The 14034-nt window shown below is 43.7% G+C and overlaps 1 protein-coding gene across 2 annotated transcripts in view; it reads right to left on the reverse strand.

Moving 5' to 3' along the window:
• The window catches only part of gramd4a (GRAM domain containing 4a), a 62640-nt gene extending 50196 nt beyond the window's left edge, over nt 1-12444 (reverse strand). For both annotated transcript variants that reach the window (XM_023969606.2, XM_023969605.2), the window contains exons 1-2: nt 12122-12444; nt 6578-6794 (exon numbers count right to left, since the gene is read on the reverse strand). In XM_023969606.2, coding sequence (XP_023825374.1) covers nt 6578-6794; nt 12122-12150 — 246 coding nt within the window. In that variant the 5' untranslated portion in view covers nt 12151-12444. The remainder of the gene's footprint in view (nt 1-6577; nt 6795-12121) is intronic.
• Between the last annotated feature and the right edge of the window lie 1590 nt (nt 12445-14034).

Consider the following 14034-nt stretch of genomic DNA (forward strand, 5'->3'; position numbering starts at 1 on the left):
CTTCGCCTGTCATCATCTAACCCACAGAACCAAGACAGAGACAATAGAACGAGAGMGAGGTGCATACAGTACAAAGAGAGAGGGAGAGAGACAGCGAGACCAAAGAGACGAGAAGTGGAGGAAAACAACTGTTTTCATATCATCTGATGCCAGAAGCCATAAGGTGATGTAACGCTAACCGTTAGCACACAGTAACCTGAAGCAGCACTCTAGGCTACTGGGAAGAAGGCGTGGCAACGGTTGGTGACCCAGTATCTCTGGCACTGGTCCCAGTGCAGGCTTATTCACAGAGGGAGAACATTTTGGGTGTGCTGTGGCCAGGGGATTAATACTCGTGACCAGTGCCTGTGTGCCAGTTCATTAGAAGTGCCAGTTAACCAGTACGAATAGGTTTGTCAAACTCCTTTTTCCAGGGCTKGCATTCAGTCTTTACCAAGGTCTGGAGGCCCGCGCTTAAATTTATTAGGTTTCCTCGCCGTAAAAATGGTCCACTTTCCATCACTATTGGAACTTTCAATGCTCCCGGACTGTCTAGCTTTAGTTGACTGTTAGCAAGCTGGACAAAGTAAACTGACCACAAATGTAGGTCCAGTATGTCTACACAGTTATATTGTTTTAGTCCTTTCAATTAAGATCGTTTCCCCCCAGAAAAGCCACCTGCAGGCCAGATTGAATGGGCTAGAGGGCCAGGCCTCGAGTTTGACACGTGAGTTAAGAGGTTAAAACACAGGGGAATGGGAGACCATTTCAATAGTCTAAAGAATCCTACTCCCCTTTTTTTACCTTCCTAGTCTGTATATGGCCTCCCGAGTGGCACAGCGGTTTAAGGCACTGGTTCGATTCCAGGCTGTATCACAACCGGCCGTGATTGGGAGTCCCATAGGGCGGCACACAATTGGCCAAGCGTCGTCAGGGTTTGGCCGTCATTGTAAATAAGAATTTGTTCTTAACTGACTTGCCTAATTAAATAAAGGTTCAATTAGAATGTAATATCTCTATGCCCGTGTCTGAATCCCATGCTCTGACAGGCGCCATAAGGGGACGAACAGGGAGAATACAGCATGGAGGGTAAAGTATGTGCCTTCGAAAAGTATTCAGACCCCTTTAATTTTCCGACAGTGTTACATTACAGCCTTAGATTTTTGAATTATTAAATTGTCCCCCCCTCAATCTACACACACAGCAAAAACTGTTTAGACATAATTTATAAGAAACTGAAAAATTACATTTATTCAGTACTTTGTTGGGGCATMTTTGGCAGCCTCAGGTCTTCGTGGGTATGACGCTACAAGCTTGGCACRTCTGTATTTGGGGAGTTTCTCCCAATCTTCTCTACAGATCGTCTCAAGCTCTGTCAGGTTGGATAGGGAGCGTTGCTGCACAGCTATTTTCAGGTCTCTCCAGAAATGTTAGATTGGGTTCAAGTCCAGACTCTGGCTGGGCCACTCAAGACAATTGAGAGACTTGTCTGGAAGCCACTCCTCAAATCAAGCCCTTAAACAACAATTTAAAAAAATCTTAACAAAGTGTTAAGTAAAAAATAAAAGTAACAAATAATTAAACAGCAGCAGTAAAATAACAAGCGAGGCTTTGTACAGGGGGTACTGGTACAGAGTCAATGTGCGGGGGCACCGGTTAGTTGAGGTGATATGTATATGTAGGTAGATTTAAAGTGACTATGCATAGATTATAAACAGAGTAGCAGCAGCATAACATTTTTTCTAAAAAAAAAAAAAAAAAAATAGGGGCCTGGTTAGCCATTTGATTAGCTGATCAGGAGTCTTATGGCTTGGGGGTAGAAGCTGTTAAGAAGCCTTTTGGACCTAGACTTGGTGCTCCGGTACCGCTTGCCATGTGGTAGTAGGGAAAACAGTCTATGACTGGGGTGTGTGTGGGGTCTGACAATTTTTAGGGCTTCCTCTGACACCGCCTGGTATAGAGGTCCTGGATGTCAAGAAGCTTGGCCCCAGTGATGTACTGGGCCGTACGCACTACCCTCTGTAGTGCCTTGCGGTCGGAGGCCGAGCAGTTGCCATACCAAGCAGTGATGCAACCAGTCAGGATGCTCTCAAATGGTGCAGCTGTTGAACCGTGAGGATGAGGACCCATGCCAAATCATTTCTGCTGAGGGAARTAGGCTTTGTCGTGCCCTCTTCACCACTGTCTTGGTGCGTTTGGCCCATGATAGTTTGTTGGTGAAGTGGACACCAAGGAACTTGAAGCTCTCAACCGGTTCCACTACAGCCCCGTCGATAAGAAATGGGGGTGTGCTCGGTCCTCCTTTTCCTGTAGTCCACAATCATCTCCTTTGTCTTGATCACGTTGAGGGAGAGGTTGTCCTGACACCACACAACCAGGTCTTCTAGCGGATCCACACAACCACCACCTCCTCCCTATAGGCCGTCTCATCGTTGTCGGTGATCAGCCCTACCACTGTTGTATCGTCGGCAAACTTGATGGTGTTGGAGTCGTGCCTAGCCATGYAGTCATGAGTGAACAGGGAGTACAGGACGGGGCTGAGAACGCATCCCAGTGTTGTCTTGACTGTGTGCTTAGGGTCRTTGTCCTGTTGGAAGGTGAACCTTCGCCCCAGTCTGAGATCCTRAGCGCTCTGTACTTTGCTCCATTCATCTTTGCCTCGATCATGACTAGCMTCCCAGTCCCTGCCGCTGAAAAACATCCCCACAGCATGTTTCCACCAACATGCTTCACCGTAGGGATGGTGCCAGGTTTCCTCCAGATGTGGCGCTTGGCATTCAGGCCAAAGAGTTCAATCCTGGTTTCATCAGAACAGAGAATCTTATTTCTCATGGTCTGAGAGTCCTTTAGCTGCCTTTTGGCAAACTCCAAGCAGGCTGTCATGTGCCTTTTACTGAGGAGTGGCTTCCATTTGGCCCCTCTACCATAAAGACATGATTGGTGGAGTGCTACAGAGATGGGAAAACCTTCTAGAAGAACAATCATCTCCAAGAGGAACTCTGGAGCTCTGTCAGAGTGACCATCGGGTTCTTGGTCACCTCCCTGACCAAGGCCCTTCTCCCCCRATTGCTCAGTTTGGATGGGTGGCMAGCTCTAGGAAGAGTCTGGGGATTCCAAACTTCTTCCATTTAACAATGCTGCAGAAATGTTTTGTTACCCTTCCCCAGATCTGTGCCTCGACACAATCCAGTCTGAGTTCTACGGACAATTCCTTCGACCTCATGSCTTGGTTTTTTGCTGACATTCAACTGTGGGACCTTATCTAGACAGGTGTGTGTGCGCACCTTTCCAAATCATGTCAAATTGACTGAATTGACCAAAGGTGGACTCAAATCAAGTTGTAGAAACATCAAGGATGAGCAATGGAAACCGAATGCACTGGAGCTCAATTTCATGTCTCATAGCAAAGGTTCTGAATTCTTACGTAAATAAGGTATCTATTTTTGCAAAACAATTCCAGAAACCCGTTTTTGCTTTACATTATGGGGTAGTGTGTAGACTGCTGAGGATTTGTATTTATTTAAATCAATTTTACAATAARGCTGTAACGTAACAAAATGTGGAAAAAGTCAAGGGGTCTGAATACTTTCCGAAGACACCGTATGTGAAGTGTGTACACAATGTTGGTGTGTGTTCTCCTGAGGCCTCCTCCAGTCAGTGACCTCTCACACCCACTCAGTGAGCAGCTGCCCTCATGCCTGGCATAGAAACACACGGCGGGCAGCCTGCGACATCCACAAATAAAACACTGGGAGACGTACACAATCACACATTCGCGCACACACACAATCACACAAAATGTGTGCAATCAGCCTAGAGGCCTAACTCTGCAAAGGACTCAATTTATATTAGAAATCAGCAGATGAGCACAGGAAACTGGCCTCCTTTGAGGAAATGATACAATCAAGTGTTTTAATTTGGGGGGAAACACTGGCTGATGAAGCGTGAACAAGTCCAGATGACGGCGCAGTTTAAAATATCCCCTGAAGACAAGAGCCGCCCAAACACTGAGATCAGTACTGATATATTCATTTGCAAGCAGGGGAGGATAAATTCACTGAGTAACCATAGTGGATGAAAGCCTATAGGAGGTACTGTGTTTACCCTGTATCCCTCCCTCCATCCAGGCAACCCTCTGAAGAATGAGCAGAGTAAACAGGAACAAAGCATATCAAACCGCCCTGTGTTTCCTTCACTCTCTTTCCCGTCTCCTCTGAAGTAGGTTTGTCTATTATGTCTCCCTGAGGGACATGTAATCAACTCCATTGGAAGCTGCCACACACACACACACACGTCTGTATTAACATTAAAACGGTAGATATTAAGACAGAGGTCATGCATTTGGAAAGTATTCAGACCACTACTTTTTCCACATTTTGTTACGTTACAGCCCTATTCTAAAATCGATTATACAAAATAAAAAAATCCTCATCTCCACACACACACACACACACACACAACCCCATAATAACAAAGCAAAAACAGGTTGACATTTTGGCAAATTTATAAATATAAAAAAAACATAAATATCTTAATTACATAAGTATTCAGGCCCTTTGCKATGAGACACGAAATTGAGCTCAGGTGCATCGTTTCCATTGATCACCCTTGAGATGTTTCTACAACTTGATTGGAGTCCACCTGTGCTAAATTCAATTGATTGGACATGATTTGGAAAGGCACACACCTGTCTATATAAGGTCCCACAGTTGACAGTGCATGTCAGTGCAAACACCAAGCCATGAGGTCGAATTGTCTGTAGAGCTCAGAGACAGGATTGTGTCGAGGCACAGATCTGGGGAAGGGTACTAAAACATTTCTGCAGCATTGGAGGTCCCCAAGAACACAGTGGCCTCCATCATTCTTAAATGGAAGAAGTTTGGAACCCCCAAGACTCTTCCTAGTGCTGGCCGCCCGTCAACAGGACAACGACCCTAAGCACACAACCAAGACAACACAGGAGTGGCTTCGGGACAAGTCTCTAAATGTCCTTGAGTGGCCCAGCCAGAGCCCGGACTTGAACCTGATCGAACATCTCTGGAGAGACCTGAAAATAGCTGTGCAGCTCCCCAGCCAACCTGAGAGAGCTTGAGAGGATCTGCAGATAATAATGGGGGGGGACTCCAAATAAAGGTGTGCCAAGCTTGTAGCATCATACGGAAAAAGACTCGAGGCTATAATCACTGCCAAAGGTGCTTCATAAAAGTACTGAGTAAAGGGTTTGAATACTTACGTAAATGTAATATTTCAGTAGTTTCTTTTATAAATTGGCAAACATTTCCACAAACCTGTTTTTGCTTTGTCATGGGGAATTGTGTGTAGATTTATAAGGGGAAATATCTATTTAATACATTTTAGAATAAGGCTGTAAAGTAACAAAATGTGGAAAAAGTCAAGGGGGTCTGAATACTTTCCAAATGCACTGTATAGTCAGTGTCCAGATTTCAGTTTACATTTAACCCTTCTGAACAGTCAAGGCAACAGTTCTCTTGAAATGCCATAGGCCTATTTGAAGTCCTGATCTTGTGACTGGCGAATTTGCATAGCTCCTCAAACAACATTACCATTCCTCTATTACCATAATCAAATCTTTACCAAACATCCCTTTTCTGGCCCTCCTTTCTCTTTATCTCTCCATTTTGTAGCTTTTCTCTTATTTAATTAAAAAACGCAGACATTGTCCTTTTAACCTCAGTGGATCCAAGGTAACTTTTTCTGCCCATCTGGCAGTTGGTGTGTAGGCTATTTGTCACGCGTAAAGTCAGGCTTACACACTAATTACAATTGTTTAACTATGAAAGAAAAACCTAATGTCACCTATAAATATAAATTGCATAAGAATTATACATTTGTATTTTTATGTATTCTGTTTATTCAACCCGACCACCCACCTGCCCTTCATCAACACAATATTTCATGACCCTAAACCCATCTGCCTTGTGGATATAACCATGGGGACTGCAGGTTGAGTCAGCCTACACATCACTAACTGACACACACACAATATACGGGTAACTGCCAAAATAAAGGAAACCCCAACATAAAGTGTCTTAATTGGGCGTTGGGCCACCACGAGCCACCAGAAGAGCTTCAATGCGCCTTGGCATAGATTCTACAAGTGTCTGGAACTCTTTTGGAGGGATGCGACACCACTCTTCCACAAGAAATTCCATAGCTTTGTGTTTTGTTGATGGTGGAAAACGCTGTCAAGCGCCGTTCCAAGAATCTGTTGACTGACACACCCCCTATGCTCCTTTGAGACCGCTATCAAAGTCAGAACGCTTATTCTAGCCATGCCAACAAAAATAATGGGCAACGGAATTTGTATACAGAACCCTAAGCTTGATGGGATGTTAATTGCTTAATTACATCATCACTCATTTCCTCAAGTGTTTACTTCATTTTGGCAGTTACACGTGTGTGTACAGGTAAAAACATGGACGCTAGGAAACACTGACGTAGAGTTTTTCCAGACCACCAGACCAACTATGGCCCAGAGTTTTTCCTGGTCGGGTCACATTGCAAGGAAAAACTTCTGTCCCTACTCAAGGTCTCTCATTTGAGTCAAAGAACACAGCAAAGTGGAATGAATACTTACAGGGTCTCCTAGCTCTTCCGTGTCTTGCGTCTTGAGTGAAGGCCTCGTCCTCAGCAGGATGTCATCGCTACATTCATTGTCGGATCCGTTGGGGGACTCTGCTAGATCCAGGAAGTCGTCTCGCTTCTGACCTCTGAACCTGATTTTGTCCAGCCGCTTTAGCATGTTCAACACCCCTCTCTTCAGCGGCTTTACCTTMGCATGGTGTACAGCAATCCTGAAAAGACAAACAGACAAGGGTCAGAGGTTCCCCTTTGAAAAGCACTGAAAATGAAAGGGCGGGGTCGATAGCAAGACATTTCTTTGCACGGAAGTAGTTTCTTGTAAATAAGTACCGAAACACTACGGAACACAGTTGCACAAGTTAAGACAATCGTTGAGTGTGGTCGATACAAGCGTTTAAAATAAAGATATAAAAACAGACACCATACACAATAGACACACTAAAATATAGGCCGTCAGCCAAAGTATACTAATAATGTAGCAGATCCCTCCATTTAAGATGGCATCTCTGCCCCAATATCCAGTTAAAGCCTATCCCCTTTCATCATTGCGTTTGTCGTCTCTGTCTATGACTCAGTAAGCCTGATGAGACTTGATCCCAAATGGTACCCTATACAGTGCCCTGCTCAAAAGTAGTGAGCTATAAAAGGGAATAGGGTGCCATTTGGAACACAGCCATATAGATCGAGCGGTAGAGCCATCGAAGGCCCATCAGTGGTTGAGTCGTCAGCCATCACCCAGGGCCACAGCCCTTCCTGCCTAGGAAATGATCACAACCCCAGAATGAGGCGTGGAGCGAGACGGAGACAAGATGCGATCAACCGTCTCACTTCAAACGCTGTCTCCAAAAATATGACTTAACAACTTGATTAATGTGAATCCTTTTGACCTAGATCTACCTACCCCCCCCCCAAGTATTTATTTGAGCAGTGAAACAAAAAAAATAATAATAATAACTTTTTGGTTTTATAGCCAAAATGTTTTGTATGAGTCAACAGTGCAGAATGTCACCTTTAATTTGAGGGATTTTAATACATATCTGTTCTACCATTTAAAAATAAAAGCACTTTATGAATCTAGTCCCCCCCCCCCATTTAAAGGGTGTCATAATAGCATACTCCTAAAACATGTTCATCTCTTACCATTACCAATAACAGGGGAGGTTAGCATTTAGGTCTAACTTTCTCACTGTATCTAGCCCCCCCATTTGAAGGTATAAGTATTTGGACAAATTCACTATTAGTGTATTACATTAAACTTGACAGTATTTTTGTCCCATATTCCTAGCACGCAATGATTACATCAAGCGTGACTCTACAAACTTTTTGGATGCATTTTCAGTTTGTTATGGTTGGGATTGTCATTTTCAAGTCACTTTCATTGTAAACAAGAATAGAAGAAAACAAATAGGTCGGGGACCTAAGCGACCGCTTATGTCTGGAGCCGGCCCTGCGCGCACACACACACACACACACCCTGGGCTGTATTAAGGGGGGGTGGAAAGGGGCTAGTGGAAACTTGGTGGGTGACACAATAGCTCTCTCACACCCCTCCCCCTAGAAACAGATCCGGCTTGATAACACCATGCAGCTCTCAAGGTTCTAGCTGTGTTGTTATAGGCCTACTGCATCTCTCCATCGACAGCCTTTACCTTTTCATTCGTTTGGAGCAGAAGCAGCAAGTCTCAGAGTAACAGTGAGATGGAGGAGCTGGAAAGCCTGCCGTCCATTAGATGAGAGAGGAGGAATTACACTCAAGGTTTCTCTGATCACAACATTGACTCCGGTCTCTGTGTGGGCAGAGAAACCTTCAGCACCGTCATACCTCTATCCCTTTCCTTCAGCTGAAAACAAAACACTTCCACCCACATGTGAAGAGAGAAAGAGCGCGAGAGACACACACACACACACCTACCTGAAAGGCCTTGGCTCATTCACACTTCATTAAATCCCACACAAACAAACCTAAATGTCGAGAGAGCATCTAATGATGCGAATGGCACCAATGACAATCTACACAGCCAAGGAAACCTTCACTCTAATGTAAAATGGTGAGCATCAGAGCTCGGTGTCCTACAAGTGATGACGCCATTAGAGCAGACCAAAAGGGATGACGCACATGGAGGCACAGGACTTTCTATAGGATAGTTCAGGCCATTTTCTGGCCAGGGGAATCTGATCTGGCTCTAGAGGTGGATGTCATCTACGCTTGTTGTGTCCTCATGTGCATCTCTAGGAAGTCCTCTGCTCACCTCATTATACACCTCTATGGTCAGTGTGTGACTAAGCCCCTGCCAGTGCTTCACTAAGCTGCAAGGTAGAAGTTACCCCTAACCACAGATCTAGAATCAGATTACCATTGCCCTAACCATTTAAGGAGTTGAACCTCTGACCTTAGATGAGATAATGACCACAGAACTCCACACCATCAGCTTAGTGAAGCATTTGGACAGTTGCAGGAGCAAGGCGAGGTGGTACTATAGGGTAAAGCTGGAATGTTGTTCAGAGAAGAGAGTGAGTTTTTCTTCAATGGGATATTCCTAGAGAGGTCCCGAAGCACTGCTTAATCATACAATCAGTCAAACATATACAACCTTAGACTACACAGACTCAAGACACACAGCTCAGAAATATTCAGGCACATTGATACACAGCACTCGTGACTGCACATCGGTCTATGCTCCTATGAGAGCCATTGCTACTGTATGCCAGCCATGAGTGCTGTCATGTCTCACGCCAATGAGATTCCCACCTCTGATGTGAGTCTGCTGAATAAAAGAGAAGGGGCCACAGAGAGACTTGGCTCTGCTCTCAATGCCGAGTGTGTTTGATTGAGCACTTTCTGAGAAGAGAACAGCATTCTAGGAACTGGATAGTCACTGGCATTGTTTAGCAGTGATGGAAGACCCCACACTTGCATAGAAAATAGGACATTGTTGAATTAAACAAAGACATTAAATCAAACATTGTTAGGTGAGAGATAGTAAAACTTGCAGAAAAATAAATTGACAGACATTTCTGAGAATAATACCAACTAAAAACTCCCACCCGGAAATCCCCCATTGGCAAGTGCTTTACACATCTCACACCCACCTGTAGGTGTTACATTTACTAAGCAGTCACCTTACACAAGTTTCGTTTCACATGAAATACACTACATCACCCAACCCCCTTGTCAATGTCATTCCTGGTTGCAGACCGACTGAACCTGTAGTCTACATGTGATTGTTCATTCAGAGACTGAATTCTGAATGAATGTCAAAGTTAGGCTATATGTTGAAATGTTTTAGTAAAGGAGTTGAGTGTTTGGTCATTTTTACTACAAATTAAGTGGAACAGGGACAAAAAACAATTATAATTTATAAAAATGACACTGGTATAGTTTATCCGAGGACACCAGAAAGCTATTCATGCTTCTTTTTCGCTCATCCAAGTTGCTGAGATTCTACTTGGTCTATGAGTCTCACTACACTTGGTCCAAGCTCACATATTTTACWATGGAAGATAGKSTRWWKYMRKMYKRMWWYASMCTATAGGCCTAAACTACGAGATGAATAATGAATTCACTTTATTACATTCGTAATCAAGGCAGATGGCCATATTGCCTAGCTAGGCACACTGTACATCGTTAGGTTGAAAGGAAGACTCATCATCACGATACAATGTTTGATAATGTGCTGTGATTGAGGCTATTCAGTCTGATGGGTGATCAAATTATGACCTAAATATAAATTACAGTAGACTACTGAGTCTAACTAGCCACAGCATTCGCCATGTCAACTCCGCTAATAACTCTATTCAATGAACACATCATCGGTGAGGGACAGGCACTGCTAACCCAAGATGTACTCTTAAGGAGCTTACCATTACTCCTTAAAAGAGTCCAAGTACCATATGTTATTTTCAGAGGTAGACTGGCTCTGGCAGCCAAAAACTGTAAGCACGAATCGATTCTCAATTGCGATATGGTTCTAGAAACCTAAATCCGTTTACTTTCATATCACATTAAAAATAATTTCACAAATGCAAAATACACACTTAAGCATTGGCAGTTTGAAGTGACTCAAATCCTGTTTCTTTGCATATCCCATAAGAATCGGTTATTTKTCCTGCAATCTKAACAGCCAAAAAGCACATGGTAGTAGATATTTCAAGCCACATTTCAAACCAACTTCGTAGGTGGTTTGAAGTCAAATACAAATCTGATTCCTGGCCATGGGACTTTTGTCTGAACGGTCAAATCGGATTTATTTACCCGTGTGGTTTTTACACTTATTTGGCATGTCTTGTTGCTTGGTAGCTACTCTGTTGACAGTTTGACAAGAACATGTGGTAAGTTAGCTAACTAGCTTGTTAATGGTTTCCAAACAAATGAGTGAACGTGCTAGAAAGCTAAACTGCTAGCTAGTTTGGTAACTAAGTTGACGCTCCAAAATGGACTTCGTTTTGAAAGTTGGAGGCCTTTTAAAAGGTGTTCTTACTGGGAAACATCCATGGCAGGCACTTGTCACCATAGCTTACTACATCACTTTCTGAGCACCAACACCAATTGGCCTACACCACTGTGCACACACTTATGACAACTAGCTTAGTCATGTCAGCAAATGACTGCGGTCTGAACACACAAATCCAATTAGGTCACTTGTCTCTTGCTGTTTGGACAGTCAGTATTAGAAAACTGATTTTGGAATTAAAGGCCTTAATTGTATACCGTTTTAACAGCTTTTTCACAGTTGTAGCCGACAGTATTTCAGTGACAACATGTTTCTGGCGGCCTTCTGTTACATACAGGTGTTCGGGAGTATGCTAGATAGCAAGTTAGCACAGGTGGTCCCTGTCTTCTAGAAGCACACACAAACATGGAGATCGGGCCATGTGGGAACACTGACCCCCAACCCTATAAAAAAAGGTGTGTATCAATTTAACATGGTTCACAAATTATTTATTTCTGATATGAAAGATCCTTATGCTTCCAAAACCGTACGGCAAGCGAGGCATGTTMATGTTCAGACCGAGCGTCGGGGGTTCTTAAACCTTCCCCGTACAGAAGACGCCTTGATCCAATGACTTGTGTCATGGAACTGAGACTTCTGCTCAAAGGTTAATGTACTGATAAGATATGAGCCTAAAATACCGTGATAGACGGAGTATGAAGGACCAGTGTTGTATTGTTTCGCTGTACCCGCGACGATTCGCGACTGTAACAAAGCGCGTAAGCAACAGTAGGTGTTGGCCCGCTGTGACATAATGTAACAAGTCCGTTAGGTTCGTCTTCGCTTCCCACCATTCATTTTTGAAGCTATGGCGATGCAAAGTTTATTTGTAATACGGTTTATTTGTAGTGCCCAATTCCTATTTCTCAATTAAAATTGTAATCTTCGTAAATGAGACTACGCACAGTAGACCTTGCGCTCCATTAAATAATAATGAATTACCCAACTAAGAGCCAAACATACATTTACATACACACCACACGTAAATACTTGAGCTAGGCTACTTTACATGGACATTATTTATATTAACAAATAAAGTTTATYCTTACCCAGCCCGTAAATCGTAGCAAAGTTTCATTAACACTGAGAATTGCCTTTGAATGTATCCARTAGCGTACACCTGCTCACAACCGCCAAGACACAAGCTGTTTATTGCGCCTCAGCTCCGCCATCACAATCCGCTCTTTTGTAAACCAGAGCAACGATTTACATCCCGCTGCAGCCTTGATTAGTTTTGTAGAAATGCCAACTCCCCCCCCTAGAGAGAATAGCATAGACTATCTCATTCAGTACCGTTTGAAACCAGTCTCTCTCTTGTTGATTTCATAGCTCTCACACACAAGACCAGGACATTTCGTCATGTCAGCAGACTTCCTTTCTTAAAGGGGCCGCTTATGGAGTTTCAAAGTTCTCAACAAGCCTGCCCTTGCTGTTATTGTACCTCCCACTATGTATTCGTCTGCTTTCATAATGCCCATCAGCATCCTCTGTTGGATGACAGTATTTTAACGATGTAGGCCTACCAACAGTATTGCATGTGCACAGTTGATGTCATATATTATTGGGACAGTTCTYTCATGTAATACAGGYRAAKAAGTTAAATAATACATACATACATACATTGAATTAATTTACATTTGCACATATATAAACTGCAACAAAACCATTTTTAATGAAATAACCAAACAGTTGGCAAGTGTTTTTGGAATACAAACCTTTGCATGTGTCCACTCAGATAAGCAAGGCAGAAATCTAAACGTCCACCATCTACAGAAATGAGCTCCAAAACAATGTATAGTCCGTTTGTCCTGTTATSCAGTTGTCCCAAAAAACRAATGTAGACTAGTCAACATGCAATTGTCACCATACAATGGTCTCCTCTGTACTCTCCAGCAGCTGATAGTCATTTGTTCTATTGTACAGGCTGATACTTAGAACCCTGTGTCTGTCTGTTGTCAGTCTGTTGTGAGACAAGGTCTGTGACTCAGTGATGAGACTGTTGATACACTTCATGGCCAAAAGTACACTACATGACCAAAAGTATGTGGACACCTGCTCGTCAAACATCTCATTCCAAAATCATGAGCATTAATATGGAGTTGGTCCCCCCTTTCGCTGCTATAACAGCCTCCACTCTTCTGGGAAGGTTTTCCACTAGATGTTGGAACATTGCTGTGGGGACTTGCTTCCATTCAGCCACAAAAGCATTAGTGAGGGCAGGCACTGATGTTAGGTGATTAGGCCTGGGTCGCAGTCTCGTTTCAATTCACCTCGAAGGTGTCCGATGGGGTTGAAGTCAGGGCTCTGTGCAGGCCAATCAAGTTCTTCCACAACGATCTCAACAGACCATTTCTGTATGGACCTTGCTGTGTGCACGGGGGCATTGTCATGCTGAAACAGGAAAGGGCCTTCTCCAAACTGTTGCCACAAAGTTGGAAGCACAGAATGGTCTAGAATGTCATTGTATGCTTTAGCGTTAAGATTTCTCATCACTGGAACTAAGGGGCCTAGCCCGAACCATGAAAAAGAGCCCCAGGCCATTATTCCAACTCACAAAACTACAGTGGGCACTATGCATTGGGGCAGGTAGCATTCTCTTGGCATCCGCCAAACCCAAATTCGTCCAGATGGTGAAGTATGATTCATCACTTCAAAGACCTCGTTTCCACTGCTCCAGAGTCCGATGGTGGTGAGCTTTACACCACTCCAGCCGACGCTTGGCATTGCGCACGGTGATCTTAGGCTTGTGTGCAGCTGCTCGACCATGAACAGCATTTCATGAAGCTCCCGACGAACAGTTATTGTGCCGACTCGGCAGTCCAGTTCGGTGAGCTTGTGTGGCCTACCACTTCGCGGCTGAGCCGTTGTTGCTCCTAGACGTTTCCACTTCACAGTAACATCACGTTCAGATAGTAATATGCTATGTAGAACAAACATGCCTCTCTGACATGTATACTGAGCA

This window comes from Salvelinus sp. IW2-2015, linkage group LG24 (genome assembly GCF_002910315.2).
Source record: "Salvelinus sp. IW2-2015 linkage group LG24, ASM291031v2, whole genome shotgun sequence".
In the NCBI taxonomy this organism is placed as follows: domain Eukaryota; kingdom Metazoa; phylum Chordata; class Actinopteri; order Salmoniformes; family Salmonidae; genus Salvelinus; species Salvelinus sp. IW2-2015.